The following is a 24,208-nucleotide window of genomic DNA, read 5'->3' as shown; positions in this document are numbered from 1 at the left end:
GACACATGCTGTAGATATGAGGTGAGAATGGGGTGAATGGTTTTAACACATGGCAAGTTGGACTCAACAGCTCATTAGTTATAAGCACTCATATCTTAAAGGATACTTCAAGGTTCTCAAAAGAGACATTAAAGAATTACTGATACTACAGAAATAATATTAATAGTAGGTTTTCTAACATAAAGAGTTGTTAGAATATTTGAATAGCTGGAATCTATGTGTTTGAGTTCTTTCCCTCCTTAAAACCAAGGTAACAAACTTTGCAAGTCAGATTTCAGAAATTTATATTTTGTAGTCAAATAGAGTACACAGTACTTTTTAGTGTAAGGTAAAGACAAGCAACAATGGAAAATTTTCAAGGAATAACTTGGCAGTATTTTGTGAGCATGTATAGCATCCAAATCAGCTCATAAAATGTCTCAGCTCAATAACTGGTTGCTTACAAAGAACTTTTTAAGATAAATGTCAAAAGAGAAAGATGCTTTAAAGGGCAAATAAATTATGGAGTAAATTAGCATTAATAACAAGTTGTAAGGAATTAAAACATATTCATCCTGACAAAAAATATCCCCAAGATTTATCTAAAAATTGTAAAGGAAACAGAATAATTCATGGTAGAAAATAATGGACAAATGATATTTAAAGGGAATAGGAGAATATAATGTGTTAGTAACCTGAAGTTTATTGAGATTATGTTTTTAATATAAATATGGAGGGTGGAATTAGGTAACTCATAAAATGGATATGTTTCTTTACACTTATCAGGAACTTCCTTAAGACAATTTAGAATAATTCAAATATATTGTACTAAAATTGTCCCATAACAAGATATGTTAGGTAATTTGACAAATGCATCCACACTGAAAATGACTGGAATATAATTTTAACTACTTCTAGCTTGAAAGAATTAACACAGTTTAATAAAAAATGGTGATTCATCTTTTTGTTCACAAGTATTTAAATCTTACATCGATTTTACTTATAAAAATAATCATGTATATCAAAATAATGACAATTCAGGCAAACAGAAAAAAATACAAATATCAGCAATTCATACAATCTACAAAGCTGAGCCTTGCTTATTGTTTTATTGTGCAAGGTAATAATGTGAATCCACTTAAAATTAATTAACATCTTGTCAGTATATATGCCTTCTTCCACTAGGAAATATAACAAGACAAATTTTTGAGCTGCAAACACATTTTTCTATTTAATAGCCAGTAACAGCTCTAGTTGGTTCTGGGAACCACAATTCAAGCAAACATGTGATTATAATTAAATATATGAATATATATACAAAGATACTAATCAATCTGGTAATAGTAAATAAAGTTATCTATTGTTGAAATATGACCACTACCTTTGACTGTAGGTAAATATACAAATTTTTGATGAGTGATGTTTTTTACTACTCTTATATTACATAGAAAGATAGACAAGAGCATCCTGGGAAGGGGAAAATAAGGCTCAAGGAAAGTAACCACCCAAACTACCCAGGTGGGGGTCGTGTGAGGACAACAAAGGCCTTGCATGGAGATAACTTCTTGCCTATAGGGACCAGACCAAACCAGTCCCAGCCAGGTCCCAGCAGGGAACAATACAACAAAAGTAAGAGCTGCTCAAACCACATCTCCTCATAATCTCATTAAAATAAAATTGTGGTTTTGTTTCCCCCCCAACACACATGGACTTTTCTCTGTGCATTTTGGGAAAAAACTTGTGAAACAAGAGTAGTTGGTGTATAACTCAAACTGTCAACCAAATGACCTCACCCTGTCAATCAAAGAAATGCCTCCCACTTAGGTTGTGATAAATAGATGCCCCCCTAAAAGTTTGGAGCCTTTGTCTACCTTGATGCCGGCCCCTCCTCCCATGAAGTGTATTCAAATGAAAGTTTCACTACTTCACTGTTGTGTTTCTGCCTTTCAATTCTTTGTTGTGCTGGGGACAAGGACTGAGGATAACAAACTCAACAACATCCGAAACACTTAGATTAGATTATATTAGAACAGAAGTGGCCATTTGGAATAATGGATCCCAGTGTTGAAAGCTTATTCAGATATTTTAAAGATAAGGGCACAGAACTAACAGGAGTTAATATTGAGTTTCAACAAGCAAATTTGTTTAGTTTTTGGGAATATGAAAAGATTTCTTTTATTGAAAGATGGTGAAGGAAAGATAAGCATGGGAAAGAAAAAAAAAAAGCCAAAGAGGAGTAGGGGGACCCGCAAACAGGCAGAGGAAATCCTGGTGGGGGTGGAGTGGAGCAGGGCTGAGAAATAGGAGAACAGTCACTGAAAAGATAAGAACGATAGAGAGGGATTCAAGGGGAATTCACCTTATCTCAGTAGAGTGTCATATAATCAGAAGTCATATGTGCATGACTTTTTATTTTAAATTTATATTAATTAGTATTTTTAATTAGAATTCAATTTGAACTGTGATTACTGCAGGTGAATCAATTGTGAATGAAACTCATACACAGATTTATTTGCTCTTACCATTCAATATGATTCTTCACATTGCTTCAGTTTCATGATTTAATTTTTAAGGAATTGGATTTAAATAATTAAACATCATAAAATTAGTTACATGGAGTTTCAAACAGTTAAAAAAACATGGTAGCATGACACATGGTGGCAGTCATCTATAGCATGCAATGGAAGCAATGTTTATTAAGATCCACTCATTTCAGCATGTTGGTTAACAGGGAAAAAAAATTTTATTAAACTATAGCATGAGTAGAGGGCCTTTTTCATTCTGTGTTCCAGGTTAATTGAATACCACTGTGTGCAAGATGCTCTGCTAGGTACACATTAGTTTCATCACTGGATTTGGGTAAATACCTGCGAGTGATAATGCTGTCATAGAGTAAGTACATAGTAAATGTAACTTTACATAGTAAATCTCATAGTGGTGGGGTTTGTGAGAAGTATAACAAAAATACTTAAAAATACAAAAACCATGAGTAAAGAGGCTGATGAATTTCTGCAACATGAACATACTACCATAAGCAGCACTGAGATAAAAATATTAAAAGAGAGGATATAACCATTATAAATATCTATGCATCCAACACAGGAGCACCTACATATGTGAAACAAATACTAACAGATTTAGAGGCAATAGAATTCAGTGCATTGATTTTAGGAGACTTCAACACACCACTCACTACAAAGGACAGATCAACCAAACAGAAAATAAGTAAGGAAACAGAGGCACTGAACAACACATTAGAACAGATGGACCTAACAGACATCTATAAAACATTCCACCCAAAAGGAGCAGGCTATACATTCTCCTCAAGGGCACATGGAACATTTTCCAGAATAGACAATATACAAGGCCACAAAAAGAGACTCAGTAAATTTAAAAAGACTGAAACTGTACCAACCAACTTCTCAGATCACAAAGGTATAAAACCTGAAATAAATTCTACAAAGAAAATAAAAGGCTCACAAACACATGGAATCTTAACAACATGCTCCTAAATCATCAGTGGATCAATGACCAAATTAAAACACAGATCAAGCAATATATGGAGACAAATGAAAACAACAGCACAATGCCCCAACTTCTGTGGGCTGCAGGGAAGGCAGTTCTAAGAGGAAAGCATATAGCAATCTAGACCTATTTAAGGAAGGAAAAACAATCCCAAATGAATAGTCTAAATTCACAATTATTGAAACTGGAAAAAGAAGAACAAATGAGGCACAAACTCTATAGAAGAAGGAACATAATAAAGATCACAGAAGAAATAAATAAAATTGAGAAGAATAAAACAATAGAAAGAATTAATGAAACCAAGAGCTGGTTCTTTGACAAAATAAACAAAATAGATAAACCTTTAGATAGACTTACTAAAAAAAAAAAGGAGAATCTAAACACATAAACAGAATCAGAAATGAAAAAGGAGAAATCACTTTGGACACCACAGAAATACAAAGAATTATTAGAGAATACTATGAAAAACTATATGTTAACAAACTGGATAACCTAGAAGAAATGGACAACTTTCTAGAAAAACAAAACCTTCTAAGATTGACCCAGGAAGAAACAGAAAATCTAAACAGACTAATTACCAGCAACGAAATTGAAGTGGTAATCAAAAAACTACCAAAGAACAAAACCCCCGGGCCAGATGGATTCACCTCAGAATTTTATCAGACATACAGGGAAGACATAATACCCATTCTCCTTAAAGTTTTCCAAAAAATAGAAGAGGAGGGGATAGTCCCAAACTCATTCTATGAAGCCAACATCACCCTAATACCCAAACCAGGCAAAGACCCCACCAAAAAAGAAAATTACAGACCAATATCCTTGATGAACGTAGATGCAAAAATACTCAACAAAATATTAGCAAACCAAATTAAAAAATACATCAAAAGGATCATACACCATGATCAAGTGGAATTCATCCCAGGGATGCAAGAATGGTACAACATTCGAAAATCCGTCAACATCATCCACCACATCAACAAAAAGAACGACCAAAACCACATGATCATCTCTATAGATGCAGAAAAAGCATTTGACAAAATTCAACATCCATTCATGGTAAAAACTCTCAACAAAATGTGTATAGAGGGCAAGTACCTCAACATAATAAAGACCATATATGATCAACCAACAGTCAACATCATACTTAACAGCGAGAAGATGAAAGACATGAAACTTTTTCCTCTTAGATCAGGAGCAAGACAAGGGTGCCCACTCTCCCTGCTTTTATTCAACATAGTACTTGGAGGTCCTAGCCATGGCAATCAGACAACACAAAGAAATAAAAGGCATTCAGATTGGTAAGGAAGAAGTCAAACTGTTACTCTTTGCAGACGACATGATATTATACATAAAAAACCCTAAAAAGTCCACTCCCAAACTACTAGAACTAATACATGAATCCAGTAAAGTTGCAGGATACAAAATTAATACACAGAAATCTGTTGTATTCCTATAAACTAATAATGAACCAGCAGAAAGAATATCAGGAAAACAATTCCATTCACAATTGCATAAAAAAAAAACCTAGGAATAAACCTAACCAAGGAAATGGAAAACCTATACCCAGAAAACTCCAAGACACTCTTAAGAGAAATTAAAGAGGACACTAATAAATGGAAATTCATCCCATGCTCTTGGGTAGGAAGAATTAATATTGTCAAAATGGTCATCCTGCCTAAAGCAATCTACAGATTCATTGCAATCCTTATCAAAATACCAACAGCATTCTTCAATGAAATTGAACAAATAGTTCTAAAATTCATATGGAAACCACAAAAGACCCCAAATAGCCAAAGCAATTCTGAGAAGGAAGAATAAAGCAGGAGAGATCTCGCTTCCCAACTTCAAGCTCTACTACAAAACCATAGTAATCAAGACAATTTGGTACCGCACAAGAACAGACCCATAGACCAGTGGAACAGAATAGAGAGTCCAGATATTAACCCAAGCATATATGGTCAATTAATATATGATAAAGGAGCCATGGATATACAATGGGGAAATGACAGTCGCTTCAACAACTGGTGTTGTTGGCAAAACTGGACAGCTACATGTAAGAGAATGAAATTGGATTATTGTCTAACTCCATACAAAAGTAAACTCAAAATGGATCAAAGACCTGAATGTAAGTCATGAAACCATAAAACTCTCAGAAGAAAATAAGGGCAAAACTCTCTTGAATATAAACATGAGCAACCTCTTCATGAACATATCTCTCTGGGAAAGGGAAACAAAAGCAAAAATGAACAAGTGTGACTGTATCAAACTAAAAATCTTCTGTACAGCAAAGGACACCATCAGTAGAACAAAAAGGCATTCTACAATATGGGAGAATATATTCACAAATGACATATCCAGATTTTGACATCCAAAATATATGAAGAACTCATGCACCTTAACAAACAAGAACCAAATAATCCAATTAAAAAATGTGCAGAGGATCTGGACACTTCTCCAAAGAAGAAATTCAGATGGCCAACAGGCACATGAAAAGATGCTCCACATCGCTAGTCATCAGAGAAATGCAAATTAAAACCACAATGAGATTTCACCTCACACCAGTTAGAATGGCCAACATCCAAAAGATAAACAGCAACAAATCTTGGCAAGGATGTGGAGAAAAGGGAACCCTCATACAATGCTGGTGAGAATGTACATTAGTTCAACCATTGTGGAAAGCAGTATGGAGGTTCCTCAAAAAACTCAGAATAGAAATATCATTTGACCCAGGAATTCCACTTCTAGGAATTTACCCTAAGAATGCAGGATCCCACTTGTAAAAGACATATGCACCCCTATGTTTATTACAGCACTATTTACAAAAGCCAAGAAATGGAAGCAACCTCAGGGTCCATCAGTAGATGAATGGATCAAGAAATGTGTTACATATACACAATAGAATATTATTCAGCCATAAAAAGAAAACAAATTCTACCATTTGCAACAACATGGATGGAGCTAGAGGGTATTATGCTCAGTGAAATAAGCCAGGTGGAGAAAGACAAGTACCAAATGATTTCACTCATCTGTGGAGTATAATAAGAAAGCAAAAACTGAAGGAACAAAACTGCAGCAGACTCATAGAACCCAAGAATGGAATAACAGTTACCAAAGGGAAAGGGACTGGGGAGGATGGGTGGGAAGGGAGGGAGAAGAGGAATAAGGGGCATTTTGATTAGGACACATAATGTAGGTGGGGGGCATGGGGAAGGCAGTATAGCACAGAGAAGACAAGTAGTGACTCTATAGCATCTTACTACACTAATGGACAGTGACTGTAATGGGGTATGTGGTGAGAACTTGATAATGGAGGGAATCTAGTAACCATAATGTTGCTCATGTGATTTTGCATTAATGAAAGTAAAATAAAAAAATATATATTAAAAGAACCAAGAGCCCCAAAAGTGTCCTTTCCAGTCATCTCCCAACACTTCCTCCTGTATGGAATAACGTTCTATTACATGACTGTAATATTGTGATTTAATAAGAAGTGTATATTTTGGTTTTTCTCCAGCTTTAGCCCTACCTCCTGACCTCTGGGGAGAGGAGGGAGGCCGGAGGTTGAGTTAATCACTCATGGCCTGTGATATAATTGATCATGTTTATGTAATGAATCCTATATAAAATACCATAATGTAAAGGATTCAGAGAATTTCTGGGTTGCTGAACACATGTAAGTGTTGAGAGATATGGTACCTGGAGGGAACATACAAACTGGTGTCCCTTCTCCACACCTTGCCCTAATGCACCTTTTCCATCTGACATTTTAGAGTTTGTATCCTATTATAATAAACTAGTAATCTAGTAAGTAAACTGCTTTTCTGAGTCTGTGAGCTATACTAACAAGTGATCAAACTCAAAGAAGGGAAATTTGAACTAACCTCCAACCACAGGCAACTTGATCTGTGTCAGGAACTGAATATTTTCATGGTTCTGCACAGTTCAAATTTCCTGGGAAATGTTACTGGCACCTGGGTTAAACAATGAGCCCTGGAAGTCAAATGCTGTTAGACAGACCTGGAACCATCTGCTCTCATTCAAAGGGTAATAAAACTCACCTTCTCCAGAGCCAATTGCTTTGCATTCTAGAGTACAAACTCCCTCTTTGTTTTCCTGAGAGAATTCACGTACATCCAAAGGACTGAAAAAGACCAAGGAGCAAAGATTTCTCCTTCTTTCTCAGGAAGGGAGAGGGGTGTAAACCCCAGATTGATAATTTCAGGGTTTCTCTTCTCTGGTACAACTTCTGGACATACCATCCCAACATGTGTTTCTCATCATGCTATTTCTGGGAAATTGGTGCAGTCATTGTGGTAAGTGAAAAAATGAATCTGTTCTCTGCCCCAGCAATTTCAGGAGTGGTTTCAGGACAATAAGAAATATAGATAGAAGCAGTGTAGCCATTTTGCTGACAAGGATGGGATCCTGTTTGACACATGGTTTGCTGGAAGAAACAGGAAAACCTGATAGGCTGCCTAACAGGACTGAGAGAAGTCCACAGAAACCAGTAGTAGATATGTTGGAGGGATTGGAAGACATGTTGGCTGAGGACTGGGAGGTAGGATTAAAACAAGCAACCCAAATGGTACTTTTAGTTTTTGTTCTCTCTTCCAGGCAAGGGAATAAAGGGTCCAGGAATTCCCAAGATTGGGCTCTGAGTGGGTAGAGAATGTTGGGAGTCTCTGTTGCGCTTTCTTCCATGCTAGATGAAGAAGAGCAGGCATTCCCAAAGATGAGCTTTGGGGAGGGTCCAGACAAAGCAGGTACTTTGTTTATTGCTGTGGTCCCAAACCAAAGCCCGCTCTGGGCCCAGCAGTTGCTAAACTGCCAGAACCTGCAGGGAGATGAATCTCATTTCTTTTCATGGAAACTTTGCTTCCCCACCCCTCACTCCCCATTTACCCTGATCTCCCTTCCTTAAGGTTAGGGGTGTAGCTCAGGACTTCTTGTCCTCAGAGGATGGGGTAGCTCTACACACACATCTCTATATACTGGGGAACTTCAGGTGGGGAAGGATTCACATGTTCATCATCTGCTGAACACAGGTGTCTATGTGCCTAATTCTGTGATAGGAAGGGGTGTGGGACTCAAGAGGATAGTAAGGGGTCCAAGAATGTTAACTGTGGAGCCATGTTTGAACATGAGAGGACAGGAACAGTCCAGCTGTAGCCCAGATGATGGGAAGTGCACAGGCTAGGAGATGAAGAAAAATGTGAGGGGAAAACCTCTCCGTTCACCTCCCTCAGCTCGGCTGACTGTCCCTGCAGCTGCTCCTCCCAGCTGGTAGGTAAGAGCTTACTTACCCTGGCAGCTGTGACTGTAATTTTTGAAATGCTAAATTAGTTTTTAGGGCTTTTAGCAAAACAGGAAGAAAAGAAAAACAAGTTAATTAAAAAGCTATACATTTCATTTCTATATGTACATGGGCACCTTCATAGGAAAATTAGAGCTGAATGGTCATGTACGAGGCTGGACAAAGGACACTCAGTTGTGAGAATCTGACCAGACAAAAAGGGCTCTGGGCTAGAGTGACTGAGATGAGGGTTAGTTTAACAAAGTTTTTTGTACAGATTTCTCTAGGCCTCAACTCCCCTTGTCAGGTGATAAGAATGTCTTCCCTGCCTCCTGATACAGAGAGGCACCTTTCACATGGGAGTCTTATCTTCTGCTTTCCAGAAGAGAAGGGAAGGTCAGAGCACCCTTCCTGCACATGCTGTTTTTAAAGTGTCTTTAACTCAGTCAAAATAATCAGTATGCCAACGTCGCATATCTTCGGGTGACATTCTTTGAACCCCTACATTTTGTTGCTCTAACGTCTTGATGTGTAGTGGAAATTAATGCAGATGTTACATGCTTGTAATTCCTTACCTCCTAGGTGCTAGAGGAGATTGATTATGCCAAGCAGGACAAGCCAAAAATAGAGAAATGCTACTAGGACATGTATTAGAGACAGAATGAGTCTCCATGACTGATGAGTCCTGCTCTCATTTTTTGTTGAAAATGAGCCTCCAGAAGTTCTGGTGGGGATAATATGAGAAAAATACAGTTTCAGATACTAAGTAAAATCGTTTTTTTTCTTAACCTTGGTTATAAAAAATTCTTTCTCATAGTTGTGTAGGATTTAGTTCACTTTAAAGTGTTCACCAGTCATTCACAATGCTCAGAGCTGAAAGAACACTGATTCTTATTGTTTCTAGAGATGTCAATATAAGTCATAGTGAAAATTTGGATTTTTATTCTGAAAGATTTTTATTTTACTTTTGATTTATGAGGAAAAAATGCTCACTTACAATTATCAGCTAAAGAATTTCTGCAAAGAGAGAATATGGAGTCATTTCTAATGATATATGTAATTTTCTTGCTCCTTTTCAGTTGTTGAGATTGATTTTATGCAGAATTGCCCAAGCCAGTTGACCTGGAGGATTATACAATTTAGCAAATTTGAGAGGAAGGAAATTTCAAATCATAGATATGAAATGGAAAGTTAGGTAAATATGCTTGTCTGCCTAACTCCCAAGGACAACATTTTGGTGTCCTGTGTTTAATGTCATACCTAATCAATAAATCAATAGACTTTATAGAGATGCTGCAACCAATAAAGTGTTTAAGAAAAATATATCTTTAAAGAAGCAGAATTTCTGCTCTGCCAAATTGGATAGCTTTGAATTAAGAGACCCAAGGATGTGAGCTGTATTCCATGTGGCTTCATAATTCTATGAAGATACATATTTATTTCCCATTCATTTTTTCCCTTACCAACTTGCTACAAAAAATTATTCACAGTTTAAGCCCCCATCTTTCCTTTCTGGAAACTCCCATTTAAGTGAGTGCATCCTGTAATATTCAAAGTAATGTTGGAATAATTGTGTTCTACCCTGTTAGATTATATAGATGCAATCTGTTCTCACCTTGGTGTGATTTTTTGCTTGGGTTTTGCTGTAGTGCTTTGTTCCTATAACTATACATTATTAGAGGTTTTTTTTTAACAGCGCTAGAAATACTTGCATTTCACATCATTGCTTTACTGTGAGGAAAGGCATTAAGGATGGTTAGCTCTATTTTCAACAGTGAAATCTCTATACAAAAAGTGGAAAATGGAAACCAAGCAAAACAAAGGATGTATGTGCTAATTTTATTTATTCATTCTAACATGTATATTTGGTGCTAACTGTAAGCCAGGCATTGTTTTATATACTGGTGATACAGATGTAAATAGAGCAGACATACATCTCTTTTCTTAAGAAGCTCATAATCTAGTTGAAGGAGGAAGAATAAAGAAAATACATAAGTAAAATATGAAATATATTAAAGGGCGATAAGTGCTATGGAGAATGATAAAGCAGGGAAGAAGGGTAGGGGAGAGGAGGGTATTTGGTTATTTAATTGATGGCTGCGTTTCCAGAAGAAAGTATACTACCTGAAGTCAGCCACCCTGTCCTATGTTACTTGTCACCATATGCCAGCATTTATCATGACACGTAGCCCTTAACAAATGTTGAATGAATGGATAGATAAACTTGGTGTTAGATGAGTCCTCCCCTTATCCTAATCTACTCTTTCTTTTTCATGTTACTTTATACAGTATGTAATTATGTTATTATTTCTTGTCTACCTAACTTGTCTACAACATAACTTACACAAGGGCAAGACTTTTTATCCATTTTGTTCATTGATATATCCCAAGCACCTGGAACTGCTTGACAGATAGTAGGATTTCATAAATATTTGTTGAATGAATTAATTTTAATAAGTAATTTTCCTTAAGAAGAAACAATGAAGTTATTAGCTTTTTAATTTAAGGATGTTGTGTGCTACTTCTGGCTAGCCAGCTTATTCCTGCCAATACCTGTTCTTATCGCTATTCACAAACTCACAATCTGTATGCTCAAGAATCCCATGCATAAAATGCTTCAGAAACTAATCCTAATGTCAATTTCATGTACTTTGGAATATCAATGTTTCTTGGAATATCAATGTTTGGAATATTCAACAGTTTCTCCTCTATTGTTAAATTTTTTTTGAAGAGGCCTGGTCAATAAAACTAGCATTCACTCAATTTTTCCAAAAGGGAGAGAATGATATGTAAATACAGATGAAATGAGTCACTTCGCTAGACAGATGTGGGGTGGATGTATTTCACTGAAAGGCACCACAACATTTTCTTGGTTTGTTTTTTATTTGAACACAAGTTTTATATCCCTTCTCATCAAAGACACATAGCCATATCCACAAATTATTTTCTGACAAAGCTAGTGGGGTACTTATTTTTCAATACAGGAGTTTACTTTGTTATCCTAATACAAGGCTCTGAGGTCTTAAAGAGAACATCTCTAGAAATGCACCCTAAGAATCACAATTTAGGAAATGACATCTGAGAATAAATGCCCATTAAAATATTTAATGATCAGGGCATACAAGTCAAGTGCATAATATTCTCCTTCCCAGACATCTTGAAATACCTAGTGTTTTGCTGCTAACATTTTGGAAACATTTGTATTCATTATTTATATATGACTATTATATTAGATTTATTTTCTTAAGGGCAAGACATAGACTTCCCTTAAATCACAGCCTACACAGGCATCATGTGCAGGTAGCAGGCAGTCTTTTAAAAAGAGCGATAACCATGAAAACATTTCCAGATACAAAACTCTGGGCACTGAGAAAGTTATGGCCATTTATAGAGAATTTAAACTTGTCACATCATATTACATAATACATACTGGGTTCAAATATGAGTTTATTTTCATAATCCTAATTAGCCCCTTCATTTCTTTTTTGTTTTGCTAGGGACTTCCAGAAGGTTCTGTGTTTATACTAGCAATTTTCAAAGTCTGTTCCACATTTGCAATGTGCTACAGTCAAGGGTTTTATGGTGAAATAAATTAGGAAGTACTGTATAAAAATTTCCTCTATCAGAGATTTACAAGGCAAACTAGGATTTTAAAAACTCTAAGAAAGTCTGCATTAAAGTGACCCCTTTGCTTAGTTTAATTCAGTATTTTACAAACTTATTTTCCCTCAGAACTCTTTTTTAATGCAATAACTCTATTTTTGAATTATAAGATACTATCTACTGTAAGTCATATCATTATTTTATGTGCCACTAAGAAAGGAAAAGAAAACACTGACAACATGCCTTTGATTTTTAAGAACAATTTAAATATACAGTTCACAAAACACAAATTTAGGGAATAGTCCTTTATTTCACACAATGAAATGGAAATATGTATTCTAGAAGTGAAATATTAAAATTAATGTTTTATCATTTTATCCATTTTAGTAATTTCAGTAACAGTGTATAGATTCTTTTAGAGATTTGAATAAACTGTGAGAAGCAGTCCTTTGAATTCTGATATAAATGTGTTTAATAGCATGCTGCCATACTAGCATGCACATTTTTTTTTCACAGTTGTAACTTCATACATCACAGTTCTAGCTCTCTGCGATTTTTCAAGTGTAAACTATGAGGTTAGAAGCCTCTGTATTAGGAGAAGACACCCTAAAGATGATTCCAGGGCTAACAGAAAAGACATAAGTCTAGTGACAAACTTTACTGTTCCAGGTAGTATTCATATCTTTATTTCTCTGTATCCATTTTGTTTATGAGTACCTTCATTATAAATGTCATTTATTAACAAGAAAACATTTTTCCCCATGTAATAGCTGAGTGGAAACCTCTATTATTGCAAAATCCATATTATTTACTAGTCGTTAGCAAATCCTACCCTTATTTGCCTATTTGTATAAACTTTTTCTTGTTCAGATGAACAGTATAATTTTATCTAGAAGTTAGATCAGAAAAGCCACACCCAGTTTGAAAGTGCCATAAAATAAGTCATTTTAATAATTAAGATACATAAATAAAGTGTAATAGAAACAATAAAGTTGTCTCTCAACCCTGTACAAACACTGAATTTCCAAGTAATTTATAAGGAATATATTCATCTTATTACATTCAAAATAATGGCTGAACAAGGTTGATTATCATTTTTTCTGAATAATTTTCTTTTTACATTCTATGAATTCACATAGTATTACAGTAATTTATAGTATTACAGTGCTTGATAACCTTGAAGATATGAAATAAAATTCTAATGGTATATAGGAAATAAAAATAAAATAATTAAAAGTCATTGTATAACTTTTAAGAAAACAAAATAATATTTTTTATGTAAAAATAAATTACGTACTTTATTATGAAAAGTCATTCTATTAAAGTGTTTAGAAAATAGTTACATTCATGTTTTGGCAATGTGCTCAAACATTCTTATTAGCCATTCCCTCAAGCACGATAAAATGAGGTGCAAGCTGTTCACATGTAAGAAAAACAGCTTATTTTCACAGGAAAGGAAATGATACGTGAAATAGAATTAATTTAAAAACCCAAGTGTCATATAATAGAGATACGAAAATTCACTGAGAAAAAAATATTTTTCAAGGCCTTTGAGGTGACGTGACCTTTGACTATCCTTCTTCAAAGGGCATTTATAATCATGCTATGCATGTAATTAGAATGTCCATCGAATACAGGTTATAGTTCCCTGTTATAATTTAAAGCATAGTATTCGGACACTTGACCGAAACACAACAGCGGAACTCGTTACTAACCATGGTTAATCGAGGAGCAAGAGAAGCACATCTCCGTCCTCCGCGCAGGGGGCGCCTCGCAGAGGAGCGCCTGTGGCCCCCAGTGGAGCAGCTCTCCTCGTGGCCGCAGCAGGCACGAGTCTCAGGAGAGGCACAACGTGAAAACTAGTCTTATGCTTATGGCAGTGACAGTACTGAGCCAGACTTGATGGCCTACCCAGAAAACAGGTGAAAGACTGAGAACTGGTTTAAGCTTAACCAAATGGGAAAGCAATTGTCCTCATCCACGAGTAAGACCTGAACCACACTTCGGAAAGGAACCTGCTTTCTGCTGTTTCTTCTTCACCTTACTTTTCTTCTTTTTCTTCTCGGCCTTACTTTTGCTTGGCTTCTTTTTCCTGATTTCGTCCTTATACCATGGCCCCCAGACGCCCCCATTGAGCCGAGGGTTACTTCTGGGGTCCTTGGGCGGGTACCTGACGGGTACGGCGGTTTTGTTGAACTGCGACAGCCTCCGCAGGAGCCGCTTCACTATGCCGGGGTACCTGGTGGACAGGTCCACTCTCTCATATGGGTCGGCGCTGATGTTGAACAGCCACACGCTTTTGCCAGTCGACAAGGTAATCCGCTCGTTGTGCCACCGGTTGGGCCCCAGGTTGCTGAAGGCCTGAGGAGGAACCCAGTCACTGTAGCCGGGGTTTCCAGTGAGCAACTTCCAGTGCTGCACCCTGATGGCCGACTGGATGGCCGTGTTCCAGATCCCATAGCCTGCTGCCCACGAGCCGTTTTTCGCCTTGGTATAAATGGGGTCAATGTTGTGCAAAATATCCACACGGGGCGAACGAAGGCCTTCACTTATGGTCTCCCAGATGTCATAACCATCCAGGTGAAGGTCCTCATCAATCTGCCCTTCAGCCAGGGAAATCAGAGTGGGGTACCAGTCCGTGATGTGCACAAGCTCCTTGCACACCGTCCCCTTGTTTTTCAGAAGTGGGCTATGCACAAAGCCCACGGCCCGGATTCCCCCTTCCCAGTATGTTCCTTTGCTACCTCTGAGAGGCCAGTTACTTCCCCCTGCAGTGGGCTGGCCGCCATTATCAGAAGAGTATATGATAATGCTGTTGTTATAGAAACCGTATGTCTTTAGAGCCAGGGTCACATTGTCAATGGCTTCATCTAAGCAGGAAAGCATGGCAGCATACCTCCGCCTGTTTATGTTGATAATGGATCTGTAGTTTTCAAAATACCTGCCAGGGGCCTGCAGTGGGGAGTGGACAGCTTGGTAGGCAATATATAGAAATAAAGGCTTCCTGGGGTCATGGGAAGCTAAGATTTGCTGCACTCTCTGAGTGTACATCTGTGTGGAGTATATGCCACTGTCAGAGTCCCAGGCAGCACTGTCATTTTCATACAAGTCATAGCCACACATCCCAGGACTGTCACATTTGTAGTGCGTATAGTAGTCACCACTTCCCAAGAGGGAACCAAAAAAGGTGTCAAATCCTCTCTTGGTGGGCATGCATTCTTTTCTGTAGAAACCCAAGTGCCACTTCCCAACCATATGAGTTGAATATCCAACCTCCTTCAGCTTCTGAGGTAGGGTTGCATTGTCCAGAGGTAAGCAGTTGGGTTGGGTAGGTCTTATGATAGAATGTTGAAGTCCCGTGTGTATCTGATACCTTGACAAAAGAGGAAAAATTCTATCAGTGCAGTCTACACAAAACAATGATTCTCAAATTAAATAATGTTTTAGAGCTCTAACAATTAATTTGAGTAAACTTTAATCTTTTAATTAATTGCTTGATACAGCCAACATGATAAGGGAAAGAAAGCAATACATCTCAGAGTATTACTATTATTTTTGTTTTTAGTGTAGAGACCTCACATTAGCTCCTAAATCATTCCTGAGGTCATCTATTTCAAGTTAGTTCTGAAGTACTGAAAATATATGTAAAAATTATATGAAAATCTGCCTGTTAAAAAATATTTTATAATTACTCTCTGACCTGTTAGATCTATGTAAAGTGAAAGAGAATGTTTCAGACTCACAATATATTGCTGCTGAAAAACCATTTTAGAGTAAATGTTTTAGCTCATACTAAGGAAGAATTACATTTTCCCTAAAATATCAGGAAATGAGTTTTTTCACATTTCTCACAGTGTCTCCTTTTAAAAGACTTACATTCACTTAACATACAGTCTAGGAAAACATGGAAACCTTTTTTATACATTAAAATTAAGTGAATGTTAATTTCTGGCATTGTTCTTTTCCCAAGGACATTTTGTCAAAGGCCATTTTTCCAGATAATGGTTATTATTCACATAAGTATATGAATTTTCAGTTGGGTCAAGATGTGCCTATTAATTTATGACATTTTGAAAGTGATTGATTTCTATAGTTACTATGTAAGTTTGAAAAGACTTTTTAAATAGACAATATAGAAATTCTGAGAAAATGATGGTTGCAGAAAGTTTTACGGTAAATGTGAAAATACTCTTGGAATCAAATTACAAAGAATACTAATGAGATCAAAAATAATTTTTTTTTCAAACTAATTTCACCTGAAAGGTCAACATGCCATACATACCTTGAATGAATAGTTCAGTTTTATTTTTTTATTATTTTTTAATGTGGGATTTTATCTATTTATTTTTTACAAAGATTATTTCTCAAATTAAACACTTTAATTCTTAATGTTTTAAATTATAATATACTAATATTAATTTGACCATGTTTTTTTCATTTCTCTAAATATAACCAACAGGAATAATGTTTTTTAATATTAGCTCTTTTAAATCATTTTTTGTTGGAATATAGTTTACATATAATATTACATTATATACTTTATATACAATATTGGTTTCAGATGAACAACTTAGTGATTCATCAATTATATACATTATTAAATGCTCACCATGATAATAGTTGAGTCTATTTTTAAATCTTCAGATGATATTCTAATGCAGCTGTGAGTTCTTTTAAAGTGTCAATTGCAGTAATACACTGATGGTTTTGTAGGAGTTGTATGTAGGGACATCTGGTTGCTAATGCAAAGCATAATACATATGGGCCCTGTTTACTTTGCTGATCACTTAGCTGTCAAAGCGTCACAATTATCACAGTTGTGGTCATTAAAATACAATAAATGCTCAAAAAATAAGGATTTTGTAAGCATTATTTAACACAAATTCAGAAAGTGTTGGTTACGACCCTTAATAATTTTTTATCAGGTTCAAGATCCAAAATATTCACTTGTGAAACCACTTTCCATATACACAGGAAATTTTAAAAAGGAGATATCTGTATGGGTAGGAATTCGGGGAAGGATTCTTGGACAAAGGTTATTAATTAAATAATTATCTTATGTAGAAAATGTACTTGGCCAGAGTATCTATTCAATTCATTGAACGACTGACCAATTCAAGTCTTTTTAATAAAACTGAGCATTTTCTCCCCTAACACTAAAGGCAAAAGGAATTGAGGCTTTTGAACAATGTGAAATACAGGAAATGTCCACACAGAAGGGTGGGAAAGAAGAGATCTGGTGCTTTCAGAAGATGGTATAGTGTTAGCAGATAAACAAGAGCTATTCTTCAACTGTGTGGTTTCTGTCTTCCTCATAGAGTAGAATGGTTTTCATATTGGAAAATTTAGAAGCAACAGTAGAAAGTTTTGGCAGCAGCTTATAACAAAAGAGAGATTTTCAAGGAAGCTCCTGCTTAAATGAGTTTAAGCCTCTGGGACCAAATTGGTGTGTGACTTTCTGCATTCCTAATCCCTTGGATCCTCACCTTCCTCATCTGTAAAATAGGGATAATAATACATATTGGACTGCTGTAGCATAGAAAGAGAGCTCAGAGTCTTGTAAGGGGAGTACATTAAATAAATGATAGCTTTTACTATTATTATCCCAGAGTTCTGAATCACATTACTATTGTATCTGTATGAAGTTTTGTATTTTATAGGCCTTCTTTCACATACATTAATGCATTTAGTCCTCACTAATACAGTGAAAAGTAGGATTCTTTATGTTAACTTTATAGATGGGAGAATAGAGATATAGAGATGCCCTTTAACCTCCCCAAACCCGCCCCACCTCAACAAGGGCTAAGCCTGATGCACTCTATTCTCTTTAGGAGTTAATGTCAGTACTTTTTGAAAAATCATGGAATAGGGGAAAGATGCCTTCATTCTTGAGAAGCAAATTCATTAAAGATAGGAAGGATTTGTAAACACAAAAGTGAAGTTTATGCTGATCCCAGAAAAATCTGAGAGTAATTTTTTAAGTAGATGATTTGTAAGCATTTCAAAAAGAACAAATTATGAAAAGTCTTGCCAAGGTAGTCTCATTTTCTTTTTTAAAAAGGATCAATATTAAGTAAATAACTTAGGAAATGCTGGGCTTTGGAAAACTCTGCCTATGGTTTTTTCCTTATAAAATAATGGAAAATTATTTGTATGATAGCACTATATATTCATGACAAAACGATAGTCTCACACTTTAATACCAGGTAGTATACAGAAAATTGTCATTATCATGATCTTCTGTGGCTTCCACAACTCCGTGGAGCAGGCAGGGACATTCCATTTATCAGTTTGACTAACAATGGCAAAAGACACTGAAACTCAGTAATTTAGTGGCTTGTCCAAGTTTTATGGCTGTAAATCTTGCGGTTCCATACTCTTGACGAATCCAGACTCCTGACTTTGGGGACTTACAGGTACACTTACAGCTAATCAAACAGCTAGACTCCTTGGAAGTTTAGGTTAATTTATTTGAATTAATCTTCAGTATTCATATACTCAGTTAAGCAATATTATGGAGTCTATAATGTATGCCAAAGACTAAGCTTTTGTTTTGTTTTGTTTTGTTTTCCCCCAGTCCCCCACAGCTTTGATATCACTAAGTGGGCTGTGACAGAATGTCCTACTTGCAATGGGGTGACTTGAAGGTAAGAGTCCTTGGAACCCTGGGATAGGATAGGGATGAAGGCAGAGCTGTCTTGTCTGGGAGAACAACTCTGAATGCTAACAAATTCTTTTCTTTCAGGAAGGAGAAGGCTGGAGTCTAGAGGAAAAGCTTGGTAGAGTTTTTGGCTTGATAGTGATTTTTACTAGGCAGCAGCAACTGGCTTGAAGGACAATCATATGAATCTTCAAAATATACTACAAGATAGCATATTAATTAATATTAATTGATTCATTGGCTGAGGACCACTGATCTGCAGGGCAGTTTCTGGAGCAGTGCAACAGAGTCCTTTCTTTGGTGTCAACTCATTGGTTGTTTTTATCCATGACTTGAATAAAGAAATAGAAGAAACGCTTATTGTGTGGAAGGAACAGTTAATACTGTAAGGGGCATAACCAATAAAATAATCTAAATGATCTGAAATGTTGAAACAAAGATATGAAATTTAGGTACAAAGTTATGGAAGGTCTCAAATATTGAAAGGAATGGTCAAAAAAGATGCAGAAGCCTGAATGAAGGAGCTCTCACTGGGACAATATGAGCATCAAAATATACAGTGACAGTAACAAATTATATCCACTGAATAAAATAGGAAACTCTGACTCTATATTACATAAGTAAATAATAAAAGTTTGATATGGAATGGAATACCGACACCATAAAATACATATTTAAAAGAGTATACAGTGAAAGCACCTGATATGCACCATATTAATCAAGTGATCAAAGTTAACATCATCAGTAATTGGGATAAATCAACATTTTGTGCCACCAGAGAGGATGCAGTGAAAGGAGCACAGAATTGTTTTTGTGGTGTTCCAGCCTAAAATGCGTACCCTGTAATTTAACACTGAGTAAAGAACAGACAAACCCAAATTAAAGGACATTATACAAAATAACTGGCTTAAAATCTTTGTAAGTGTCAAGGTTTTGTAACTGAAAAAAGGAAAGAGAAACTTTTCCAGTTTGAAAGACACTAAGGAGACATGACAAATAAGTGCAATATGTGATTCTGAATTGGAGTAGTTATGATAAAGGACATACTTGGAGAACTGGCATGTCTAAAATGGGGTTTAAGGATTAAATGGGAATAATGATGTTAATTTCCTGATTTTGATAGTTGTTTTGTGGCTGATGTAGGAGGATATCTTTGTAGGAAACATATAGTGACCTATTAGAGATGATAGGGCATCAGGTTGGCAATTAACTCTCAAATGGTTCAGGAAAAAAGGTTATTTGTGTTGCACTTATGCTGTACTTGAATTTTTTCTGTAAGGAAGATGGTTTCAAAAAACTAAAAAAATGTAGGAAAATCTAATTGGAATAAATGGAAGGCATTACATGATAGTTAAAGAAAATCAGTTATTTACATGTTACTTACATTAGTCTGTATACATAGACCTGGGAAGTTGGGTGTATCAGACTATGAATTTAATAAAAAGCAAAAGAGAAAACTGAAAGCTAAAATGCTCATAAGATCTTATATTGTATACAGGCAGTGTGTAAGTTTTGAGAAGTAATAATCCCACTCAGCTATTCAGAACATATCTGGAATGTAGTTTTCAATATTTAAGCAAGTTCCCCAAATATATATGTATTTATTTATAAATAATACACATGCATTACATTTATTTATTTATAAATAACACACATACTAAATCATGATCATTACAAGGCATAGACATAATAGAAATTAAAAAGGATGAGATAAAAATAAATATAAACAGAATTTCTGGTATTTCTTCTTGTATCTTAATGAATCATTTTGTGTTGTCTGAAGGTGTATGTGCTCCAATGGGGAGTCCACTGGTATAGAAAGTAGATTTTAAGGAGATGAGAATGAAACACAGAGTTTGCTTAGAAGGTTATTACAGAGGGCTGGGTCAAAGATGACGGTGTCTTGGACTACCATCTAGTGGCAGTAAAAATGGAAGTAAGTGGCTGATCATGTGCATACTTTGGATTGAGAACTGATAGGACTAAGTTACTGAGGGGACATAGTGGGAGAGGAAAAGTAAAAAATCAAGAATGACTGATATTTGTGGCTTTCATAACTTCATGAATGGTGGATGGACCAGCTGATCTGTGTTTTAGTCTAAAGTATTCAGTTAGGACTAATGGATAACATTACAAGAGGGCTGATTTCAACTCACTGCAAAAAGAGAAAATTCTAAAAAAGAAAAGAATCGAAAAGCAAGATAGGCTAGATGATCATCTGCAAGGATTCTATAAAAGATATACCTGAATTGGAAAAGAAGTATTAGGTGACCTCAGAGGGTCCTTCTAACTGTAAGAATCCATGGGTCAAGGACTATCCATGGATCAATGCTTCTATAAAGAGATGCATGCAACGTCGAAGCAGCTTTACAAAACCAACTTTATAATACATGTTACAGGTGTTTGATGAACAAGTTTCCACAATGCATCAATATATATTTAACATCTTTCATTGAATAATGTAAAGTTAGCTTAAAAAATAAGTTTTTCAAATAATATATTCTAAATGGTATAATCACATTGGGTAAAAAAATAAACTAATTTTGAAATTTAGTGCTTTTTTCTTTTTTGGTCACCATCTGGCTACTTTGAAGAAAATTCCATATGAACAATAGTAAACCTAGAGTTGATGCCAGATCTGTTAAAATCAATAACCATCATTCTCACTTTCCTGCCAACTTAAAAAACAAAAGTCAGTGGGCCTTTCAGTTTGGCATTAAATTATGTGAAAAGTCTTATAATCTTTTAAAATATTAATTTGTATTAACTGGATGCTGGGAGTAGCAGTAGTATTTGAATTCTCCTTTGTCTAAGAATGTCAAATCCAATATTATTTTAATCCAATTATATATTTAAAGTACCCTTATAAATAAAAAATACAAGGATAAACTATGAGTCCTAATAGTACTATACAGACTCTAAAGTCCAGGATGGTTAAAGAGTACAAAATCAGCCAGTAGTGCAGTAGAAAGTGATAATTTGAAGAGAAGAAACAGAGTACAAGAGACTATAGTTTACAGATCAAATGTCATTCAGATATTTATAAATTAGAAAAATATAACTAACTTTCCATATTCTGCAATATGTTCCTTTATCACTTCCTTCCAAAAGCCTCTTTTATCTCAATTTTATCTTAATTTCATCTTTCAATTAATTCTGGTAGGGAGCAGAAATAGGGAAAGCTGTTAAAACAACTCTATGCCTAGTTTTTCATTTCATTTCATGAATGGATAGCCATTCAGTAGAATGAGGAGTTGCTTATTTAACTCTCGTTCACCTACCATGTGCCAGACACTGCTAGCCTTGGGCATCACAAAGTTGAATAAGATGGTTTCTGCTGTCAAGGAACTTAGTCTAGTGTGAGAGACAGACAACAATCAGGATATTGGCATGACAGGAGTAAATGTTACAACAAAGATAACCATAGCATTCTGAGTGTTCCTAGCAGAGTCAGGAAAGGCTCTCAGAAAAGGCCACGTTTGATATGAGTGCATTCACAGGAGTATCTGGGTGAGTGGGGGGTGGGAAGGCAGATACTTCAAACACCTGTAACAACACAGAAAAAAGGGAACATGATTCTCGAGGGAAGAGGAGGCATCCAGGCAGAGTTGAAGGGAAGGCAAAGGAAGTACTTCAATAAGAGGAGCAGACTATTCAAATGCTAAATGAGAGAGAGTGTGGCCCTCTGTGGATCAACAGTGCAGAATATGAGAGCAGAGATTCAGACATACCTTAATGAGAGATGAGAGTAGAGACAAGTTGGTGCCCAGTTACAGGGAGCTGTAGTGTAGCATACAGCTACTAAGGTTTTTGTACTTAATATAAAGCTCATAGGAAACCACAGAAATGCTTTTGAAAAGAGAATAACATAATAAAACTTTTCCGTTAGAAAAATTACTCTGGCGGTAGTGTGAAGGATGTATTGGAGTGGAAGAAGATGTAGGCTGGGAGAGTTGCCCTAATCTAAGAGATAAGTGATGATAGTCAAAACTGAGATAGGTGACAGGATGAGAGAAGATTATAGATGGGACACATGATAGGGCTACAGACTATATGTGGGAACACGAGAGAGGGGAATGTTAAAAAAGGGTCCAAAGTGTCCTATCTGGGTGGTTGGGTAAAGGGAGTTTTCTTCCACTAAGAAATGTAGGCAGAAGAATAAGAAATGAATGGGAAGATGGGTCCTGCTCTGCATTTAGTTGGGAGGACCTGTAAGATACACATCTGGAGATGTATAGGATGAAATAACATAAAGATTTGAATTCATTGGCATATAAGTGGTGGGTGAATTCATGGGGGAGGGGAGCATGAAACCACCTGAAGACAGAATGGAGACTGAGGGCCAGTGTCAGACCCCAGGAAACACCATCATTTAGACGGAAGACAAAGAGCACTGGTGAAAGACCCTGAAGAAGCAGCTCCTGTGTGAGCTAAGGTAGTCAGGGAGTTGTAGAGAGTTGTCTGCTTCACATACTGTAAGAAGCCAAGGAAAGTGAGAATTTAAAGCACCAACTGGACTTGGTGATAAGCATGTATAACCTGATAAACCATATTTTAGTGGATGTCGTGGGAAAAAGCCCAGGTTTTAGTGAGTTCACGCATACATGGAAAGGGAAAATGTATAGATGGTGAAGATACTTTTAAGGTATATAAGTGGAAAAAAACGAATATGGTGGGGTTTCAAGTGCTGATGTAAAGTGCTTATTACATACTGTTGAATGAAAGAACATCTGGCTATGGCAGAGTATCTATTGCATTTATGACATTTTTATAGTAGAAAATGTGTAAGTTCAGTGAGGGTAGGGGCTGTTCATTGCTCTATCCGAATCACCTAAAACCATATCTAGTGCATAACAGAACGCCAATATCTGTTAAAGTATAAATGAACAAGGGTGTGTGTACCCATAGAGAAAAGGAAAGCAAAAATATAAAGATACACACCAAACTGTTTGACATGATTATTTCCAGGGAGATAACAATTATGGAGGGAGAGAAAGCTTTCATTCCCCTTACGTAAATTTACTTATAAATGAAACTTAAATGACTGGGTCTCAAAAAAACTAGCATATTCTACTCAGACTAATTACTAATTTGGAACTGATTTTACCAAAGTAATTAATTAATTTAAAATGGAAAAAGAAATCTTA

The 24,208-nt window shown here is 36.0% G+C and overlaps 1 protein-coding gene and 1 long non-coding RNA gene across 3 annotated transcripts in view; one reads left to right on the top strand and one right to left on the bottom strand.

Annotated features, from left to right (window-relative positions):
• Positions 1-13,056: 13,056 nt before the first annotated feature.
• ARSJ (arylsulfatase family member J) overlaps positions 13,057-24,208 on the bottom strand; it is a 79,906-nt gene continuing 68,754 nt past the window's right edge. For both annotated transcript variants that reach the window (XM_017669585.3, XM_037001195.2), the window contains one exon: positions 13,057-15,773. In XM_017669585.3, coding sequence (XP_017525074.2) covers positions 14,375-15,773 — 1,399 coding nt within the window. In that variant the 3' untranslated portion in view covers positions 13,057-14,374. The remainder of the gene's footprint in view (positions 15,774-24,208) is intronic.
• On the top strand, positions 14,578-20,472 carry LOC140849573 (uncharacterized). Its single transcript, XR_012131616.1, has 3 exons — positions 14,578-14,714; positions 18,978-19,047; positions 19,146-20,472. It is a non-coding gene; the product is annotated as an uncharacterized lncRNA (long non-coding RNA).

The sequence above is a fragment of the Manis javanica genome, chromosome 5 (assembly GCF_040802235.1).
Source record: "Manis javanica isolate MJ-LG chromosome 5, MJ_LKY, whole genome shotgun sequence".
NCBI lineage: Eukaryota > Metazoa > Chordata > Mammalia > Pholidota > Manidae > Manis > Manis javanica.
Note: the sequence above shows the minus strand (reverse complement) of the source record. Positions and strands in the feature narration are given on the sequence as shown.